Here is a 23,045-nt window from a genome sequence, read left to right as displayed (position 1 = left end):
TTAATTTCTGGAAGCAGAAGGCAGCCTGTCATGTACATTTCAGTATAAAGCCTTTAAGAAGCTGTTTTTGAATAAAGGTGTCGTCCCTGTTAACCTTGTGAGTGTATTTGTTTTGTGTGTTTTCTTAGGCCACATACACACGCTGCAGCTAAATTCAGTTGTCAGTTCACCTTTTAGTGCTTAATCCTGCTCTGTGCACACACACAGTTTAGTCATTTACAGGAGTTGACAACTGCATTCTACACCCCAGTTAACTCCCCAAAAATTCAGGTAGGGACAATCAAATTTACAAAGATTCAACACACTGTGTACTGAACTGAACTGAACAACCATACGAACAACTAGCTGTTAGTGAGGTATTTAAACGTGTATCAGTATGGAAGGCCAATGGGGCCAAAACTCTTAAAGCGATGAAATATGGCTTTCAACCCGCACTGTTCGTCCGTGTTACCAGCCAGTTTTGTATGCGTAAACAAAAAAAACACATTCTGGCCATGTCTAGGCAACAGTCATGTAAAGATGTGTAAAGATGCACAGTTTTGAACGTGCATGTCTCTCAACATGCATATTCTTGCCATGTTCGATCGTGTTATATATTTTAAAGCTGAATTCTATTTTTAATTGCATGTTAATACTTTCCTTAGTTCACTGCAGCATCACTTTACTGATGTCTACTGTGCTAGAGTAAATTCATTTTACAATGTAAATTAAGACTTGCCTACCTGAAAAATAATGTGGATCTAAACAATTACAAAAGACATTACAAAACCTGACAAGACTGACGTACAGATGCTTTATCACTCATGACGTGGGAGAATGTAATGGGTTCTGTTTTAAAGACTTTTGGCACTGTTCCATATATCAGATTTGTGTCTCTTTAGTATGTGAAATCACAGTGAACAAGGTAAGTTTCTTGCTGCCAGATCTTGCTATATATAACAAATATGAATAAGCCCATAATAAATTTAAATCCAAAAACTTTATATTGGAAATAAGCAGTATACCAAAATATTGCGAGCCAAGCCCAAAGACACATCGTTTATAATAATTGGACATGGCAACACTTCAAGAGCGCGATCTGCGAAAGCAGCTTTCCAAACATAAACAAAACATGATAGTTTCGGTAAAAGCGCTGAACATAACGAGTCTTTGGTCTCTGTAATATGACCTTGTTCAAAAATTGTTGATGCTAAAGGCACCAAAATGTAGCTAAGGTTACCACATTGTCAATTAGCACATTTTGTAATAATAAATACAAACTTTATACAAAATTTATATTGGTCATGTTACAGATGATACAGTACGAACTGGCAGGTTAGATTCACCTCTTTTTTTATCCATGTTAAATTCAATATGGCGTCTAATCTGTCTTTTAACTCCTATATTTAAATGTGACTGCCACTTCTGAAACTCCACAGTGTGTACAATATGTGGGCAAAGTGATTTTAACTACCAGCGATCTGACATTCAATGAAGGAGCCATGAAACACACATTCTGAGCGGTTTATTGACTCTGTTACAAAATGCACTCATCTAGTTCCACAGAGAAACATGGGATAGACACACCAGCCAGCTCTTCCCAATCCCGTCATTAAAGCCTTCTTCACTCTCTGCACATGCAGCTGTCAGGTTCTCACACTGCTCGCAAGACATTTTGCATCATGATAAAACTCAAATACAGCATGACATAGCATTGATTTCAGAAATGGACTAAAAAAGGATCATATCATATACTGTAACTCAATAACAATGAAATCAGACAGTGCAGGTTGTTTGGGATGAGTGTTAATAAAGAAAGGCACTGATTTCTAGAGTAGGGAAAAGCTCATGCACTCTTCTCCTGGATAAGCTCATGTGAATCAGGCATGCAGATAAACATTATTTGCATAATCTGAATGCATAAACAAAAAGAAAGATCTTAAAATAAAACCGGGAGAAGATGCAACAAATCGCTCGTTTATTCTTTATGAAATATCTTCACACATTTGAAATACAAATTGATGTATCAGTTCAATTCAATCTGATGTCTGGACCAGCCTGTTTATTTTTATACACTGTTATAAAACACAAATTACTTCATCTCTCTCTCTCTTGTTCTCTAGTCTACAGGTCAAGACTTTGAAAGCTCACATGTCAAGCTTTACGAACTATTGTTGCAGCTGTGGAAACTGCTGCTCATGATTTTAACTGAAATGCGTGAAGGAAACATTTTCACACAGGGATTCATCTAAGATTTGTGTGAGTTATGAATATGATTGCAATGGAAGCTTGCTGCAACTGAGCCCATCTGATTCTAAAATACTGAACATCTTAATATTGACCGTTCAGTTTAACGGTGTGTTACTGAGTAAAATATTTTATTATTAAGTATTTCTCCAATTTTACTTCACAATTCATATTGTCATCCACGTTGTGCTGTAACTTAAGTCCATTAGGTGGCAACGTTGCAGAGAACATCGTACTCTTGGTAAACAAAGGTTCTTACTTTTTTTTATTAATATTATGAGTTCCCCACAGTTACACAATATTCTAAATTTAAAAGTGATGTTGAATGCTAAAAAGCTTCTTAATTCACATAAACACAAATTCTGTAGGGTAGGAAGTTTGAATAGCCTGAAATCAGATCTAGATGCTTTAAAACAGCGGTTTAAAGGTATAGTACACCCCAAAATAAAGATTATTTCATCGGTTGATTATGTCTTCTTTTTAACACAAAAGAAGAACATTTGAAGAAAGTTGGTAACCAAACAATTGACTTCGACTTCCATAGTGTGTGTGTATATAATATATATATATATATATATGGGCACCCCTTGCAGAATCTGTGAAAATATGAGTAATTTTCTAAAAATAAGAGAGATCATACTAAATGCATGTTGTTTTTTATTTAGTACTGTCCTGAGTAAGATATTGTACATAAAAGATATTAACATTTAGTCCACAAGACAAAATAAATGCTGAAATTATTAAAATAACCCCACCCTAATACTGTGTGCTGTTACCTGATGATCCTCGACTGTCTTTCTGTTTTGTGATGGTTGTGCATGAGTCCCTTGTTTGTTCTGAACAGTTAAACTGAGCAGCGTTCTTCAGAAAAATCTTTAAGGTCCTGTAGATTCTTTAGTTTTCCAGCATCTTTGCATATTTGAACCCTTTCCAGCAGTGACTTTATGATTTTGAGATGCATCTTTTCAGACTGAGGACATTTGAGGGACTCAAACACAACTATTAAAAAAGATTCAAACATTCACTGATGCTCCAGAAGGAAACAAGATGCATGAAGAGCTGGGGGTGAAAACTTTTGGAATTTGAAGATCAAGGTAAATTGTACTTAATTTGTGTACCGGGAAACATACAAGTATCTTCTGTTGCTTACGAAGGGCAGAACTAAATGGAAAACAATTATATTTCAACAAAATAAGAAAAATTTGGCCATCTTCATCGTGTTCAAAAGTTTTCACCCCCAGCTCTTAATGCATCTTGTTTCCTTCTGGAGCATCAGTGAATGTTTGAATCTTTTTAAATGGTTGTGTTTGAGTCCCTCAAATGTCCTCAGTCTGAAAAGATGCATCTCAAAATCATAAAGTCACTGCTGGAAAGGGTTCAAATATGCAAAGATGCTGGAAAACTAAAGAATCTACAGGACTTTAAAGATTTTTCTGAAGAACGCTGCTCAGTTTAACTGTTCAGAACAAACAAGGGACTCATGCACAACCATCACAAAACAGAAAGACAGTCGAGGATCATCAGGTAACAGAACACAGTATTAAGAACCAAGAGTGGGGTTATTTTAATAATTTCAGCATTTATTTTGTCTTGTGGACTAAATGTTAATATCTTTTATGTACAATATCTTACTCAGGACAGTACTAAATAAAATATAACATACATTTAGTATGATCTCTCTTATTTTTTTAAAATTACTCGCATTTTCACAGAACCTGCAAAGGGTGTCCAAACTTTCGATCCCCACTGTATATATATATATATATATATATATATATATATATATATATATATATATATATATATATATATATATATATATATATATTTATAATAAAATACGATGGAAGTTAATGGCTACTGTGTACTGTTTGGTTACCAACATACCAAAATTACTTTTTTTGTATTCAACAGAAGAAAGAAGCTCATTCAGGTTTGGAATAAGTGGTGAGTGAACAAATAAGGAGAACTGTCATTTTTGGATGAATTATCCCTTTAAGCAATGCTTTGATTAAAAAAAAAAAATTTACATTGACAGAGCTTCTTTGCAAACACACAAATACGGGTGGTCAAAACCTCCAAATGAAAACAAATACTGTATGGCTGCAGACAGCCTAATGTGCTTAAACCGTAAGCTCAATAAATAAAACCACATGTCAAGATGCTTTGAGAACAGTGATATAGTGCTGGAAACATGTAAACATAATGTGACGATTTTGTTTTTAAAGGACTTTATAATTAAGATACATATAAGCAGCATTACTTTGTAACAGTGTTTCTTAAGACAAATACAACATGTGTGCTTTGATTTGCTACCTGTAGCTTCCAAATCTATAATACAGTATTTTGATCTAGTTGGCAAATGATTCTGAACCAAAAACACAACACCACCAGATGTTAAGTTCTATTTCAAACATATTTTAGAAAACATACAACATCTTAATCTTTATTTGACTTTCCACCTGTTTTGGCTGGACCCACTGTTGTAGCTAAGAACATTCTGGAATGATTCTGTAGAAATTCAGAGGCTGCAGAGTCAGAGGTTTGTACTTTTTGAAAGAAGTAAGTAGGACTTATTATTGATTGTGCTTAAAAATGGAAACAGTTAATATAGCATGAATGTGTTATGCAAAGAATTTTTACTGTTATATTGTATACGTAACTTAAAGAATAGTTCACCCAAATGGAAAATGTACTCATTCTCAAATCAACCAAAATGTAGATGAGTTTGTTTCTTCATCAGATAAGTTTTGTAGAAATTTAACATTCCATCACTCGCTCACCAATAGATCCTCTGCAGTGAATGGGTGCCGTCAGAATGAGAGTCCAAACAGCTGCTAAAAACCTCAAAATAATCCACACCACTTCAGTCTACCAATTAACATCTTGTGAAGAAAAAAGCTGCAAATCCATCAAGACATTTTTTAGTTCAAAACTGCTTCTGGTTAAAACGGAGTCCTCTATCCATAATATAGCTTTTTCTCATTTGAATCAGGAAAGAAATATGCACACCTCAAGCACATTTTAGAAAAAAGAAATAGTCCAGAACAGCTCTTAACTAGCATTATCATGGATTACTCGTATTTTGAGCAGAGGCACCAGTTTAAAGTTAAGAAGATCTTCTTACTGGATTTGTTTCTTACAAACTTGCAGCAACATAAGACATTAATTGATGGACTGAACTGATGTGGATTACTGTGATGTTTTTTATAAATTTTGAAGGCAACCATTTACTGCAATTATGAGCCATATTATACCATCCCAAAAATAATGGTATAAATTTTTACATACTAAAAAAAAAAAAAAGTCTCATATCGCGATATCAATGATATACCCGCGCAAACACCAAACCGAGCTCTTCTTCACTTCCTCCCGTGCATGACTGAACAAATACACCTTGTCAGTATAAACATAAGGGCATTCAACACCCACGCGCTGTTTGGTGCGTACAGAGTGCATGCAGAGAGTCATGTCTACAGCCCTTAAACACCGAATTGAGTTTTGTCTCTTCTTGCTCTTGAAATGACAAATACATACAAAATTGTGAAAGTGAAAGTAAACAGTTGAGAAAGCAATATAATGTGTATCTTTATATGGGTTGTATTATCTCTTAAAGTGACCGCGCCTAATTTACTAGCTGCCGTCAGTGTCTTTAATGTTAATCCAAGAAATTAAATAAGAGAAATTTACATATTTAATCTATACAGTAATGAATGTGCAATGCTATTTACATTTGATTATTCAGTTTCTGTACCTGGACACCTACAATCTTGAACATTGTTTAATTTGTATATTTGTGCTATTTACACAATTTCAAACATGGGTCGAGGCGGGGCTGCACCTGCCCCACACCTACTCTGATTGGTTCAATCGTCTTTCATAGACTTACATGATATGAAATGTGTGCGTAGTTGTGTAGGATGGAGAATGCTGTTAATTCACAAATGAATAATTGGGACATTCTAAAAGCATGCTTAACGTGAAAGTACGTGGCTTTATGCATTAAAACAGTGTTTTAAAAAGACCAAACTCAGTAAACAAATGATTAATAAAGCAATTCTATTCACAGACAAGCAGATATGAGCACAGAATACGAACACAAAGCATTTAATTTCCACCCATAACCTGCTTGTCTGTAAATAAAATGTGTTATTAAAATGTTTACTGAGTTTGGTCTCTTTAAAACACGTTTTAATGCATTACGCCACATTACGCGTTTTCCTTTTAGTTTAATGGTTTTCTATGGGAGGAAAACGCTTAATACGTAATTAAACACATTGCATTCTTATTCTGGACTCATCTGCCTGTCAGTGAATAGAATTCTTTATTATTAATTTGTTTACTGAGTTTGGTCTTTTAAAAACTATGTTTTAATGCATTAAGCCACATTAAACGAATGTCCCGAATCATTCTAGCTGATTGAAAAGAATCGGATCAATGGTCACAAAATGGATATCGGATAAGATACCAATTTAATATAAATAGATGATACTTTATAAAGTTTATCTCAATATTTGACAGTGGCTGTGAGACTGCACTAAAATAAGAGCACAATTATCATGAAATTGTGTTCGTAACTATAGCAATGTTTTACAGGTAGCCTATGTCCTTTCAGAATCATCACTGGCCGATAGAAATAAAAGTTTATAGATTTCTCCACTTTCAAATAACGAGGAGCAGCATATTTTCCTGAAAAAAAGGGAGAAAAAGTCTATGTTTTGCAATGTAGTAAAGAAAATTAAAAGTTTCATAAAAATTGAATTGGCAGACACATTAGACTGTTTTTCTCGTTAAAATTACATCTTTTCCCGTAATTACGAGATGTTTTCTCGTTAAAACGACATATTTTCTCGTAATTACGAGATGTTTTCTCGTTAAAACGACATCTTTTCTCGTAATTAGGAGATGTTTTCTCATAAAACTACATATTTTTCTCGTTATAACGACATATTATGTCATCAAATCAATATTTTTCCCGTTATTTTAGATGGTACATTATGTGAGCGATAAGTCCGCTTATGTGGAAAAAATCCATATTTGTGCTTAATGGTGATAGTGCAATACCTGAAATGTAAAAATGTATATCTCCAATGACAACAATTCCGATTATAATTTTGAGCAATTTTTTTTAAACAGTTTAACTTAAATAGTGTTCCAAAAAAAAATTATTGACTAAAAACTACTGAAATACTAAAATTCAGATATTAAGTAGACTGAAACTTGACTAAACAAAAACAGGACAAGGCTAACTAAATAGGATAACTAAGGACATTTGACACAAGGACTAAGACTAAATTAGAAATGGCTGACAAAATTAATACTACTGCAGAGGATCCATTGGTGAGCAAGTGATGTAATGCACATTTTTCCAAATCTGTTCTCATTAAGAAAACAAAACAAACAAACAAACAAAAAAAAACTATTGGATGATAGATATTTACTTTTGGGTGAACTGTTTCTTTAGCTACTGAGTTAAGTTAAACTGTATCTCGAATATTCCTTGTAAATTGTTGCAATTTAAAATTGGATTTGTGAAAAATGTACACAGAAATGTATTCTGTTTGTATATAATATAAATGTATGAAATGTTACTTTAATATGTACTATGGTTTCTAGTTTCAAAACTTTTTTCAAAACAGAGAAAAAAAAGATGATTACATTAACTAAAAGTATAAGTGAAAAAAATTTAAAAATAATTTTTCTTTGATATTAAAAATGCTATTAATTTTGGTTTACGGGTAAAGCACTGCTAGTAATCAGATGTGTATCATTGAGGACGTCGGGTTTGTGGAGTATAAAGGTGGATAAGTGAGCTGGCCAGCTAACAGAGTCCATTCAGATGTTAAATGACGTTCTCAAAAAGCTGCATTGATTTCATGATGTTCTCGTCCTGTAGGGAACAAACGGACACAGGTGAACACTTTAAAAACAGTTCACCTGTGGAGACTAATGGACTGGCTTCAGGACAATACTGAACATTATGTAAGGAGCTCTACTCAAGAAAAAAATATCGTAAATGTTTTCAGGAAAGACATTCATGCAGAACACCACATCAAGAACAAAAATAGACTTACGTTTTGACAGCAGTCTATAAATTCATCTATAGTGACCACTCCATCCCTGTTTTTGTCCATTTTCTGTCAAGACACGAAAAGGGTCAAAAGGTCAGCGTGTTCATTTATGTTTGCTCTATTCGTTTAGCTTTAGCCATTTTCCTTGCTTAGAATTTCATTTAGACAATCTCTATGATTGCATCAGAAGAAACTTGATCATTGCTTTACCAATGAACCAAAGTGCTGTGTCTGGCAATCATTTATTTTTCTCACCATATTTAATCACCATTTTAAAGGAAGTCCATTTCCATCAGGGGGATAAAATAATAATTTGGTAAATGATAAGTACGACATTAATAGTCATAAATGAGAGGTCTTTATGAAAATTATGAAATGTTATGCGATAATGAAAAAAAAAAAGTCAAAATGATGACCAAAAAGTCACAATTTTTATGTCATAATGACTTAATGTCTCATTATTAAGACTTTTATCTCAACATCCCGTTAATAAACATCCCGTTAACATCCCGTTAATAAAATTTATGATGATTTCTAAACACTTTTTCTCATATTTGTGACTTGGTTTGGTTTGTCCACTATTTGGTTAAAGGTCAAACGGTCATTGTGTTCATTTAAGGTTGCTCTATTTATTTAGCTTTAGCCATTTTTCTTGACTCAGATTACATCTACACAATTTCTATGATAACATGAGCAGAAACTAGATCCGCAGGATATTGGTGATAAATAACATGACATTCACTTTTCCGCCACATAATAGGAAAAATAATCATGCTTTAGTAAATGATCATTATGATATAAAAGTCATAAATATGAGGTAAAAGTCAAAATGACGAGAAGCTAAGTCATAATGAGCTATAAAATAAAGTCAGAATGATGACAAAAAGTTAAAAGATTTGTCATCATTAGTATCTCATAATTTGGACTTTTATCTCATAATTAGGCCATATCATCTAATTTACAACTCATTTGACTAAAATGTACAATAATTTTAATCCCATAACTTAGTATGACTTCGTCTAGACACAAAAAGGGTCAAACAGTCATTGTGTTAATTTAAGGTTGCTCTATTTATTTAACTTCAGACCTTTAGAATTACATCTAGACAGTCTCTATAATAACATTAGTAGAAACTACATTTGTAGGTTCCTGGTATTAAATAACATGATACAGATTGCTTTACCAATTTCATATCTAGTAAATATAGTCTATTTGAAAAAAAAGTAATAACAAACAAACATAAAAAACAATCCTTACAGAATCAATTAGATGCAATTAGAGAGTCAATCTCACCTGGAAAAATATCTCCACATGCTGTCGTGGCGTTTCCTCTCTAAGCATGGGATATGTGCATTTCCCCATCATGTCATAGATGGACTTTATGATATCTAACATTTCCTGTGAAACCCACACAACAGACAGTCATGTTGTTTATTAGTGTTTTATCTAATCACTTGTCATTAAAGTTATTTTTCTGGTACGACTTTACAGTAAGGTTTAAATTGTTAGCATTCATTAATGCATTTGGTGTCATTAACTGACAATGAAAACATTGTTTCAGTATTTCTTAATATAGTGTTCATTTATTACTATTGTCTATTGTTAACTTGAGAAGTTGAAATAATTTGATGTATAAAGTAAACAAAAGTTGCAATTAAGACATAAATTAGACTTATCGCTTATATTATATTAATATTATGCTTTGATTGTATACCTTGACTTATTGTTACTTAGTATCTCATACTATCTCATTCTTGTACTTTTTGTCATTTAAGTCATAACCAAGCCATAATAATGATATAAAAATTGAAATTATGACAAAAAATCTAAGTTTTGTCATAATTATGGTAATTTTCACTTTTGTGTCATAATTTCAACTGTTTATCTCATAGTCATTACTTAGTATCTCATAATTTAAATATTTTTGTCAATTTTCACTTCTCATATTTTGACTGTTAATTTACTACTATATAATTGTAAATGATTAACTTTAGAAGTTTAAAACTGTACTACCTTATGTGGAAATTAACACTAAACTAGAATAATAAAAGTTAATTGTTCATTTTTAGTTCATGACACCAACTAAATGAATTTATGAGATACAGTGTTCATTGTTATAAAGTATTACCTCTTTTGTTATATATCCATCTTTATTAATATCATACAGGTTAAATGCCCAGTTAAGCTTCTCATGAATGGTGCCTCGTAAGAGAATGGAAAGACCCATCACAAAATCCTGTAATGCAATGAAAGACATTGAGAAATCAGTCTGTTGCATAACAACATAAATGTGTAATTTACACATAAAACATAATTCATGATTATTCTGCTAAACAAACCACTTAATTTGCACAAGATGATATGATACCTCATTGTATTTTAATGGGTGCATTATGGATCACACTAATTCAGTATACATGCAAAGATCATGTGAATGGAAATACATGCAATTTTTCCACACAAAATGATGAGAGGAATTCTTTCAGGCTGAACTGTTCGCATGAGCACTCAAGGTTTTTAATTACCAGTTATGACAAAATAAGCTGTAGCAGGAGCTAAATGGCGACAGGACAAGCCAAACTTTGTTATTAAAAACAAGACAAGGATATTCTCATTTAGTTTAATTACTGTATCGCTGGGGACCAGCAATGTTTGTTTATTTCCGAAGAATGAAATCCTTGTTGTGTGCAAATTGACGGTTCATTGGTGGTTAAAATATTTCCTAATGTCTCTGCAAGACACAATTGTGAATTGTCAGTCAAGACATTTATTCAACAGTGTTCAACTCAATAAATAAATAAATAAAAATAGAAATGCATTTATATCCCCATAATGTCTCGAGATGTATTTATGTGTTTATGGTTAATGCCATAGACATTAGTTTTTCTTTTTCTTTCTTTCTTTCTTTCTTTCTTTCTTTCTTTCTTTCTTTCTTTCTTTCTTTCTTTCTTTCTTTCTTTCTTTCTGTTTATTTATTAAAAATTTTATGGAAGCCTATTTCTGCTACAAAAGAAAAAAAATAGCTTTGGTAAGTCAAAATTATGGCAATAAAGAGTCAAAGTCATGAGTAAATAATTCAAAATCATGACAATGATTTGTTTTTGTTTTGTTATCTCAAAATTTTACTGTATCTCATAATTTGACATCATATCCCAGAAGTTTCACTTTTGTGTCACAATTATGACCTTCTTTCTCATAATTATGACTTAATATGAAATAATGAATTAAATTTGAAATCATGCAATAAAAAGTCCATTATGAATTTATCTAAAACTTTATAATTAAATAAGAGTATCTCACATTTATGATTTGTCATACATGTCATACCTTACACTTTTTCAGTTTATTTTAAATGGTCCTACATTGGTCCTACAAAATACTTTTACATTTTATTTCAATTTATTTTATATTTTATTTTATATTTATTTCAGTCTTTCAGTTGAGATGAGGCTGAAACTGCATGCATTTAACCTATAAAGAATTAGCACATCCACAAGCATCCAGGCCATGTATGTGTAAGAAAGATCATCTTCAGAATGCTCCATTAGTAATTATTACTTACCTCAAAACTGACAGAGCCATTTTGATCTGTGTCGAATGCATCAAATAGAAAATGTGCATATGATGATGCGTCTGAAAAATAAAACAAGAAACTGCTCAGCTTCAATCACAGCAATGTCATTACATCATTTCATAGCTTATTATATTCAACAACAAAGGGGATGCATGAGCTTGCACAAGCTATGATCCATTATGCTATAAATAATGCAAGCAGTGTGTGTATGTGAATGGGCTGGAAATGAGCAGGGCCACATGAGAGATTTGTCACAAACCCTGGCAAATGATGTAGAGAAGCTCAAACTCATAATTCTAAAACTACTCCTTTGACTTTGCAGTGGCACAAATCATGTGACTCAAAAGAATAAAGAATCACTACAGCAGCCATTTCCACTGGAAGTCCTCCATTCAGATCAGGTGTGTGTTTGTGTTGGTCTCTTGAAATTATGTGGAAACCTATAAATTTAGTTCTATAAATTCATATGTAATTTCTATTTGATGTAATAAAGTTTCTGGGTTAAAGACACGCACACACACACATACACACACACACAGTATTATGACAGTAGGTCATAATTCTAACAAATATTAGATATTAAGTCATTAATCATATTATAATGTATTAATTAATAATTTATATTATGAGAAGGTCAAAATGATGACAAAAAAGTTATTTTCATAAATATGATATCTCATAATTTTGACTAATTTATTTAATTTTACTGTGTTTAATATGGGAGTTAAAATGTTGAGATAATTATGAAAAGTCAAAATTTTTATGTACGAAGTGGACATTATAAACTAAAAGTAAAATTCCTTCATAGTTACATTTACATTTAGTCATTTTTACATTTAGTCATTTAGCAGATACTTTTATACAAAGCGACTAACAAATGAGGACAATGGAAGCAATCAAAAAAAACTAATATAATTACATTTTGGTATCTCATAATTTTGACTTTTGTGCCATCATTATAGCCTTTTATTTTTTTAATCATATTTCTATGGAAGCCCATTTCCAGTGCAAAATAACACATGTTTTAGTAGATCATCAATATGAAAGTCAAAAATATGAGATACTGAGACATTAGAATGAGATAATACTCATATAAAAATATGAGAAATTATAATATTGTTTTATTATATAAATAAATTAAATAAATAAAAAAACCTTTAAATCATTGCCATAATTATGACTACATATCTAATTTTGTCTTTTTTGTCATAAATGTTATTTTTTTAAACCTTTTATAATCTTTTAGTGCCATAATTTAAACTTTTGATTATTTATTATTTAATAAGACTGAATCAAACTACAAAAGGTTAAACCAATAAAAACTATTATAAAGGGTAAAAAAAAAAATCACACTATACAGTATAACTGTAAAGGAAATAGTAGTAGAAAATATATGACTTTAAATATACTCACCTCCCTGTGGGAAAAACTGAGAGTATATTTCCTTAAATGTGTCTTCATTGACCACACCACTGGGGCATTCCTGAAAAACACAGATACAGACATTTCCTTCACTGAGATGTTTTTGAGGAGTGATTTCACCAAGAGAACCATTATGTGCAACATCCAAATAGGAAATGGTATCATTGTTGAGCAATAAACACATTATCCATTGTCCAATCTTATTTTAATGTGCATCGTAAATGAAAATGTGAAACAGCAGGCAAAAACATTATACTAGAAGTGCATTTGCTGCATTGAACATAATCTCATATGACTCATTTCTAATAAATGAGCTCAGAGAGATTGTCAGACAATGTTGTAAGATCACCATACTTTACTGTGCTATCACTGATCACTAGGTAATGGTAAACCTCATATATGATTTCTCTAGCATTGAAGCATGCATGTTTTATCACTAATAAATTGTGAGAATTGTGCATACTTATGCTAGAATTTGCTTACGATTTTATTGGATGACTTGCACTAAAAATTATGCTCTGAATATCAGATTGACCTCCTCAAGATGACCAAGCTGTCATGCTTGTCTGATGAAGCGCACTCTGATGTTTTGATTTGGTAAACACATTTATGAGTGGCTCTTCAGAAATTATCCTTTCAAACTTGAGAGTGAACTATGAGAGGATGATTGCTGTCTCACAACATCAGCAATGCAATATCTTTAATATTATATTTAAGTTATCCAAGATGTCTGCTGAAGATAAAGAAACAAGCGTATTTTATTCATTATGAAATAGCAGTAGATATAACAGATGTACATTCGTGCTGAAATTCAAATATCACAAAACCAGTGATGGTCTGATAGTTAAAGCAACTACAGATTACATGTCTCGGGTTACATATGGTAACCCTCCTTCCCTGAAGGAGGGAACTGAGACGTCATGTTGGATAACCGACAAATTGGGATATCGCTTCGATAGACCAATCTAAATTGGGTGTAAACTAAACGAGCCAATGCACATTGACATGCAGTTATTGCATCAAGCTGCCACTGATCTTAACGTGAGTATAAGTAGGCAGCAGGTGCACCGCATATTCAGGTACAAGAGCTGTGGCGACGGGACGTGACGTCTCTATTCCTTCCTTCAGGGAACAAGGGTTACCATACATAAACGAGACGTTCCCTTTCAGACAGTCACTCTCAACTTCACATTGGATGACCAACGAATTGGGAGTCCAACCAAATGAAGGCTCACTGGGGGAAACACATACTTGTGCAGGCCCCACGGCCAGCTGTGTGCCAGTGCAACTGGCATTGGGAGGTTTCTGGAGAGGAAAACAGGTTTACCTGAGCAGCTCCGAAACATCTCCAAATCAGCTGGACCATCTGGTGATGGAGTCTCCAATCTACTGGGGGTGCAGCTTTGGACAGCTCGTCGGCTGCCCGGTTGAGAAGCCCAGGAATGTGAACAGCATGAAGTGACCTCAGATGCTTCTGACTTCAAAGGAGGAGGTGTTGGGCGAGTTGCGACATATGATGAGAGTGCAGACCACCTCGTCGGTTAATATAAGTAATGGTTGCAGTGTTGTCCTTGTGGACTAGTACATACTTGCCTCATAAGTGCCCTTTGAGATCAAGGCAAGGTGCACCTCCAGCAACTCAAGGCAGTTGATGTGCCAGTGCAGTCTGGGCCCCGTCCAAACCACTGAAACTGCAAGCCCATTGTACGGTGGTTGAGGCATCTGTGTAGACCACAGCATGCTTGGAGACCTGGTCACTCCTGCATGGAGAAACGCAAGGTCTGACCACAGGGAGAAGGTTTTGGGTCAGGCTCCTGCATGAGGAGTGTTGTCTGTTCAACTGAGTCCTACTCCATACCGAGAAAAGAGGTGGTAGTGGCATTTGGACACAATTGCATTGCAACTGACCGCTCCACCTGGGGGACTCCTATTTACCCCCTCGCTGCACCACCATTGAGAGTGTTGAATGAGGATGGGCCACTGGGGTGGTTGCTGGCAGTGAAAGGTGCAAAGGCAGTGCTCTCCCTCGCCAGAGAAGTCTGGCTCACCCTCGACATCGTATCGTCGGGGGGAGCTGCGGAAGATAAAGGTGTTACCCCGTGGTGGGTCCAGCATGCTCTCTTGAAAGCTCCACTGGTTTGGAAACAACGGTGGACAGAGGGGTTCCCCTCGCAGGGGAATTCCACACCATCACCATAAGACCAGTCCGACTGGTGACAGAAAAAGGCATAGTTAAAAAACCACATCTTTAAAAAGACCCGTGAATTCTCTTTTAGAGAAATTAATCCTTTAATGTGCTGAAGCACACTGGGAGATGGCTGCCTGCAACACACAGGGGATAGTGCAGCCTGCTGCGTACAACCCAACTGACATGGGAAAACCAACGGCTGTGAAGCGAAAAGCTGAATATGCAGTGCACCTACTGCCTACTTACTGTGTACTCAAGCTGTGATCAACAGCAGCTGATGTGCATTGGCTCGTTTAGTTTACACCTGAAGTAGATTGATATATCTAAGTGATATCCCAATTCGTTGGTCATCCGATGTGATGTTGAGAGTGACAGACTGAAAGGGAACTTTATAAGACCTGTATTTAGCAAACCTTCATTAGGCAGTTCCAGCTTTACTCATGTGCTCCCCTCAATATGATAAACCAGCTAAAATAAAGTGAAATCACATTTTTAACAATATATATCCCTGATGACAGACTTAAATGCAATAAAAGGATCTAATGTCTATTTCTTGAGATGCCTTCACTTTCTGATTTGAAGTGAATTGTTTTAATTCACATATTTGTTGCAAAAGAACTGAGAACTGTCATGTTCTTTAACTAGTTTTATGAAAAGCACAATACTGGATTCTGACGGCTGATTAACATAGGGCTAAATAAGTAGAAACAGATCAGTAGAGTAACAGCAAAGTAGCTTTAATAGAACTTGTTAAAATTACAAATGACCTGCTTCTTGCGTCAGATCAAGGCTGCATCTCATTTCTAGTCTTACTTGATCTTAGTGTTGCGTTCGACACCATAGATCATGACATACTAATAGATAGATTACAAAACTATACAGGTATTCAAGGGCAGGCTCTAAGATGGTTTAGAGCCTACCTGTCCGATCGCTACCATTTTGTTTACTTAAATGGGGAGTCATCTCATTTATCATCAGTAAAATATGGAGTGCCACAAGGATCCGTCCTAGGTCCCCTTCTATTTTCAATACATATGTTGCCCCTTGGTAATATCATTAGAAAATACGGAATTAGCTTCCACTGTTATGCTGATGATACTCAGCTATATATCTCAATGAGACCAAATAAAACTTCTAAATTATCTAAGCTAACAGAGTATTTTAAAAATGTAAAAGATTGGATGACAAATAATTTTCTCAAATTAAATTCGGATTAAGACACTGCACTGAAAAACACTGCACAGAATCTTGTAGATTACAATCTGCAACTAGACGGATGTACCGTTACTTCCTCTACAGTCAAAAATCTGGGTGTTATATTAGACAGCAAATTGTCTTTTGAAAATCATATTTCCTATGTTACGTACCTAACCAGCCACAATGCTCCTTAAGGTCACAAAACGCTGGACTTTTGGTAGTTCCTAGCAAAGTCCATTAAAGGAGGTAGAGCTTTTTCACATTTGGCTCCCAAACTCTGGAATAGCCTTCCTGATAATGTTCGGGGTTCAGACACACTCTCTGTTTAAATCTAGATTAAAAACGCATCTCTTTCGCTAAGCATTCAAATAATGTATCTCTTAAATTGTGAGTGTAGTTGCATCTGATCAAATGTGCATTCTTATTCTTTAGCTTGGGTTAAACTAATTAATTTTACTTTGTTGGATCAGCAGCTATGCTAATGATGTCTCTATTTGTTTCTATGTTTCGCCACGGGATTTACATCCCGTGGTAACTAGGATTTACACAAGCTCCAGTCTGGATCCAGAACACCTGAGAAGAGATGATGCTGACCCCCAGAGGACCCCAGATGATGCTAACCCTGAATCAACAAACAGAACTAACAAATATTGCTACAAGTGTGACTGCATAATATAATAATTATTAATTATTAATAATATTAATAATGTTCATCGTCTGGCTGACTATGTCTTGTGTTAATTTTTTTTTAAATCCTGTCATACGTGCACAAACTGACAGTCACCCACTTATAAGCTACTACTAAATATTGTAGAAACATACTGTTCTGTAAAGTTTCTTTGTAACGATTTGTATTGTAAAAAGCGCTATTCAAATAAACGTGAATTGAATTGAAAATTAATATTCAATTTGAGAGCACGTATCCTGCTGGTTGCCATTTAATATGAGTAATAGAGGTGTCATTTTTGTTGACATAATAACAGTGCATTTATATGATGAAGGTAAAACATTCCACACCATTAGCACAAAATAGAGTAAATTATGATGTTGATGCCTTATTCTTAGCATCATTAACTGTTCTGAAACCTGTAACTGGTGTATGATCTTGTTTAAAAACATGTTTAGATCGCATAATAGCTGTAACAGTGTAATATGGACTCCAGGAATTGGATTAGATATGAATATTTTCAGACAATGTTTTTAATTTCCTTTGTATTTTTCCACTCATTAGATTTTTGCTTCGGATCCGAGTAGTTGATGCAACTTGTCACTACAAAGCCTTTCGTCTTTTCAGTTTAAGAATGGCCCGAAATTTCCAGGTTTTTCATGAATGCAAAAATAATAGAAGACAAATCTAAACTAATCCTTTTAAGAACTTTTTGGAAAACACACTGAATGTTTGGAACTGATGTAATGAAGAGTCCATCTGAAGGGCAAAATAATTGACTTTTATAAAGTGGGCACATGTTCCAGTACATGGCAAAACTGAGCAATAAAGTGACATGAAAATCAAATAATCAGAAACAAGCCTCTGGCATTCAAAGCTAGATACGAAACCTCATTACAGTATTCCCTTTGCGGTGTACTGAGCAACTAGAGGAGGAAGACTGGAGGACTGAGAGGTGCTGTGCTGAGCTGAGATTTTTGATGCAAGTACAGTAAAGGAGAGATTTGCTCTTAGAGTTTGTGTTCACATTCTTCAATAAAAGACACTGCATCTGTCTGTTACACTCTCAGAAAACAGTTTGAATCAGCCTGGTTCAAAGGATTCAGTCACGCTTAAATGGATGTACTATACAGAAAAACGGGTGTACTGTATGTCTTCAATATACAGAATTATCACCTTTGTGAAAGCTTGACCTTGTGATGAACTTCCACTGTGCTTTTGTGAATTGCATTAGAGTACAATGATGGAACCAACATGAACTGTGCTGAGCAATCTTAAAATAACCCGGTAAGTGTTTAGATCTACAAAAATCAGAATCACACAATGCTACATTCTTTCTAAAAGACCAGATAAATACATATATATCTTAAAATTGTATAATGATATATAACATCTTAATAGTTCTTAGTATCAATGCCTGATATGTAAAAATATTTAAATGTAATGTTATTTCATTTAAGAAACAATTTAATTTAATAGCCAATGAACACCATACATATCCTGCATTTTCTTGTATAGTAGATATGAGAGGACAACAGCGAATTGGTTTTGGAGGAAGTGTTATTATGGACCATGGACTCATATTTTGGCCAGAAGTAATGTTTTAAAGTTAAAAACATCTTGATGTATTTATTTCCTACAAACACACAGCTTTTGACATCACAAGATGTTATTTGGTGGACTGGACTGGTGTGGATTGCTTGCCCATTTTTGTGATGTTTGGACTCTCATTTTGATGGCACCCATTCACTGCAAAGAATTGCTGAGCAAGTGATATAATGCTAAATTTTGAATCAAGAAACATATGAGGCGCCGTGTAGGATTTCAATCAAACTACGCTTATGAATACATACATAAAACACATGCATGTACACCTATAAATTACTCACTTATACATACATACTACTGGATGTTCGAAAATACATATATAAAATACACATGCACATTAATATGAAATCGATACCAATACATATAATGTTAGCAATGAATGCATACACACTTGTGAATAACTTTTGTTTACATATAAACTTGACGCGTGCATACACCTGCACATACTCACATATACATTTAAACTTGATCCGTGCATATACACCTATTAAACACTGGCACATAAATGTAAACTCGATGCGCGCATATACATCCATAAAACACTCACGCATACATACTTTTTTTTTTTACTTATGTATGCAGTTCAGATAAGAAAAACATATCCTTTATTTGTTTACATACAGGTGCTGGTCATAAAATAATCAAAAAGTTTATTTCACTAATTCCATTCAAAAAGTGAAACTTGTATAGTATATATATTCATTACACTCAGACCGATATATTTCAAAGGTTTATTTCTTTTTATTTAATGTTTGTAACTGACAACTAAGGAGATTCCCAAATTCAGTATCTCAGAAAATTAGAATATTGTGAAAAGGTTCAATATTGAGACACCTGGTGGCGCACTCTAATCAGCTAATCAGAGCTCTGTGTCCAAAAACATTAATAGAGAGGCGAAGGGAAGGAAAAGATGTGGTAGAATATAGTGTACAAGCAAGAGGGATAGCCGCACTCTGGAGAGGATTGTAAAACAAAACCCATTCAATAATGTGGGGGAGATTCACAAAGAGTGGACTGCAGCTGGAGTCAGTGCTTCAAGAACCACTACACACAGACGTATGCAAGACATGGGTTTCAGCTGTCGCATTGATTGTGTCAAGCCACTCTTGAACAACAGACAGCGTCAGAAGCATCTCGCTTCAAAAAGGACTGGACTGCTGCTGAGTGGTCCAAAGTTATGTTCTCTGACTAAAGGACCATGGCATCCCTGTTCTTAATAGGCCAGCAAACTCGCCTGACCTTAACCCAACAGAAAATCTGAAGGCCACTATCAGAGCAACCTGGGCTCTCATAACACATGAGCAGTGCCACAGACTGATCGACTCCATGCCACACCGCATTGCTGCAGTAATTCAGGAAAAAGGAGTCCCGACTAAGTATTGAGTGCTGTACATGCTCATACTTTTCATGTTCATACTTTTCAGTTGGTCAAGATTTCTAAAAATCCTCTCTTTGTATTGGTTTTAAGTTATATTTAAATTTTCTGAGATGCTGAATTTGGGATTTTCCCTAGTTGGCAGTTATAATCATCAAAATTAAAATAAATAAACATTTGAAATATATCAGTCTCTGTGTAATGAATTAATATAATATACAAGTTTCACTTTTTGAATGGAATTAGTGAAATAAATCAACTTTTTGATGATATTCTAATTATATGATCAGCACCGGTGTATATATGTAAGTGATTTCATATGTGGATGTGCATGAACTTTTCAGTGCAAATGGAAAGCATTTTAGTGTAAAAGGAAGTCGCTTAAGTGTGAATGGAAGTAAACATACCGCATTTGCAATCACCGACAGGGATCGTGCTACAACTGAAGCAATTAGCATTTTTGCGAAATGTTCTTTCTTCGCCCACTATCATAATAACACACAAACTATGCCAACATCATCCGCCGGCGAGCTTAGCCATTTTCAGAATTTAGGATGTCAAGTTATTTAAATGTGGTTAAAGTTCACTTTTTGTTAAGCCGTGTTTGCTTTTACAGGCCAAGGACACAATACCATCTGACTTTTAATAATGATTTCTTTACTGTTGACCTCCCCTGACAATAATGTTGTAGTAAAGCAAAAGAAAAAACAGCACTTGCATGAGAGTGGACATGTTAAATGTGTTTGAATTTGACAAAAACAAACACAGCTTAACAAAAAGCAAACTTTAACCAGATTTAAATAACTTGACATCCTAAATTCTGAAAATGGCTAAGCTCACTATTGAAACTGGGACTTAGTTGGGAACACATTTTATATTTTTTAACTATAGAGGTTAGGACAGCTATGAAATTCTCACCTTTTTCTAGATCGAGACTGCCTATTACCTTACTGCTGGCGAGTTTGATATCATGGTCTGTGAATTTCTCCGGTGGATGATGTTGGCATTGTTTGCGTGTGTATCTCACATATGTATTTTTGAACATCCAGTAGTATACAGTACAGACCAAAAGTTTGGACATACCTTCTCATTCAAAGAGTTTTCTTTATTTTCATGACTATGAAAATTGTATAGTCATGAAAATAAAGAAAACTCTTTGAATGAGAAGGTGTGTCCAAACTTTTGGTCTGTACTGTATATGTATATGTGAGTAATTTATAGGTGTATATGCACGTGTTTTATGCATGTATTCATAAGCAAAGTTTGATTTAAATCCTACGTGGTGCCTCATAGAAACAAACTCCTCTACATCAATTTTTTTGTTTTTGGGTGAACTATCCCTTTAAGATAACATTTCCAAAGACTCACTCTACAGTATATTGCCATAATATGCATATTTAAACTGTTATTCACCAACTGTTCCACATCCAGATTTTTTTATAAATAACAACAAAACCCATCTGAAATGTGTCCTCTGCACCACCAATTACCCTGGGCTCTGCTATATGAAAGAAGCCCTGCAGTAAGTGGTCTTGTCTAATCCAGCACTTCACATCTTTGACATAGAAAGGCTGTGTCTGAGAAAGTTCTGTGGTGTTACAGTGAGCTCTGGTTAATTAAAAGGGATTGTTTTGTGTAGCTGTCATCCACGGTCTCTTGTGCAGGCAGCATGAGAGAAACCCCGTGTAATTACCTTTTTTTAGAGACACACCGTTCTCATCAGAAACCATCACTGCCAAAGTCTTCTCAACATTATGAAAAACTCTGGGAGCATTGCAGGGTTCATTAACACTGTTAAGATACACAGACTGTAATTTAAAGATTTGTTCAGCTTGCTAAAGCATGATCATTCACTGACAGCACCCTGAGGATCGGGGACAGAATATCTGCCATGTTTTGATTTCAGTTTACCACTAATTTTTTTTTGTGGAAACCGTGATACATTTTTCAGGATTTTTTGATTCATGTAGGGTTAAAAATAACAGCATTTATTTCAAATAGAAATCTTTTGTGACATTATAAATGTCTTTAATTTGACTTTTGATAAATGTAATTCATGCTTGTTGAATGCAAGTATTAATTCCTCCTCCTAAAAAAAAAAAAAAAAAACATAGTTTATGAATGCATGATTACTGCCAATATATATATATATATATATATATATATATATATATATATATATATATATATATATATAAAAAAACGGCAATAAATAAATGAACAAACACTTTTCTCTTTGAGCAACACTGGTGTTCTTTGAAATAGAGACAGAGATGTTAATGGATGAAGAGAAACCCATTTCTAATAGCAGTTATAACAGTTCAAAGACTACTATTACAGAAGCAAAGCAAAATGAGAATAACAAGCTGTAGTGAGCCAGGCCTGTCCCACATGACACACTTGATGAGATGTTGCACACTTGCAAAAGCAGTTGCATTTGCAAGTCTGTGAAATTCACAAGACCATAGGGTGGCCAGTTCAATATTTGATGTTTCAGAAGAAAGCTCATATGCTTTCCATGTGCCCTTTTGCTCAGCCCTAAAATTACATCATCAAAGTGTGAGGTCAGAGGAGGAACGTGAGGGCTTAGGGCAGAATTTGGGACAGGACCCTTGACAATGATTTACTAATTAAATCTCTTTTGAAGGATTTTAGAACTTGATAGTTAAAAATCCAATAAAAAGAAGTGGAAATGACAGGTGATATTAAACGTCAAA

General features: G+C 34.3%; 2 protein-coding genes across 6 annotated transcripts in view; one reads left to right on the top strand and one right to left on the bottom strand.

The window, feature by feature from the left end:
* LOC128016462 (protein transport protein Sec24D) overlaps positions 1 to 93 on the top strand; it is a 22,203-nt gene extending 22,110 nt beyond the window's left edge. For both annotated transcript variants that reach the window (XM_052600979.1, XM_052600977.1), the window contains exon 23: positions 1 to 93. This exon is cut by the window's left edge and continues 1,189 nt beyond it. The gene's annotated coding sequence lies outside the window, so the exon portion shown is untranslated.
* A 4,347-nt stretch (positions 94 to 4,440) lies between these two features.
* LOC128016469 (Kv channel-interacting protein 4-like) overlaps positions 4,441 to 23,045 on the bottom strand; it is a 186,425-nt gene continuing 167,820 nt past the window's right edge. For all 4 annotated transcript variants that reach the window (XM_052600995.1, XM_052600993.1, XM_052600992.1 and 1 more), the window contains 6 exons: positions 13,285 to 13,354; positions 11,860 to 11,930; positions 10,426 to 10,533; positions 9,591 to 9,695; positions 8,301 to 8,363; positions 4,441 to 8,116 (listed from right to left, as the gene is read on the bottom strand). In XM_052600995.1, the coding sequence (XP_052456955.1) occupies positions 8,069 to 8,116; positions 8,301 to 8,363; positions 9,591 to 9,695; positions 10,426 to 10,533; positions 11,860 to 11,930; positions 13,285 to 13,354 (465 nt within the window). In that variant the 3' untranslated portion in view covers positions 4,441 to 8,068. The remainder of the gene's footprint in view (positions 8,117 to 8,300; positions 8,364 to 9,590; positions 9,696 to 10,425; positions 10,534 to 11,859; positions 11,931 to 13,284; positions 13,355 to 23,045) is intronic.

This window comes from Carassius gibelio, chromosome A7, assembly GCF_023724105.1.
Source record: "Carassius gibelio isolate Cgi1373 ecotype wild population from Czech Republic chromosome A7, carGib1.2-hapl.c, whole genome shotgun sequence".
In the NCBI taxonomy this organism is placed as follows: domain Eukaryota; kingdom Metazoa; phylum Chordata; class Actinopteri; order Cypriniformes; family Cyprinidae; genus Carassius; species Carassius gibelio.
This window is presented reverse-complemented; position numbering and strand designations above follow the sequence as displayed.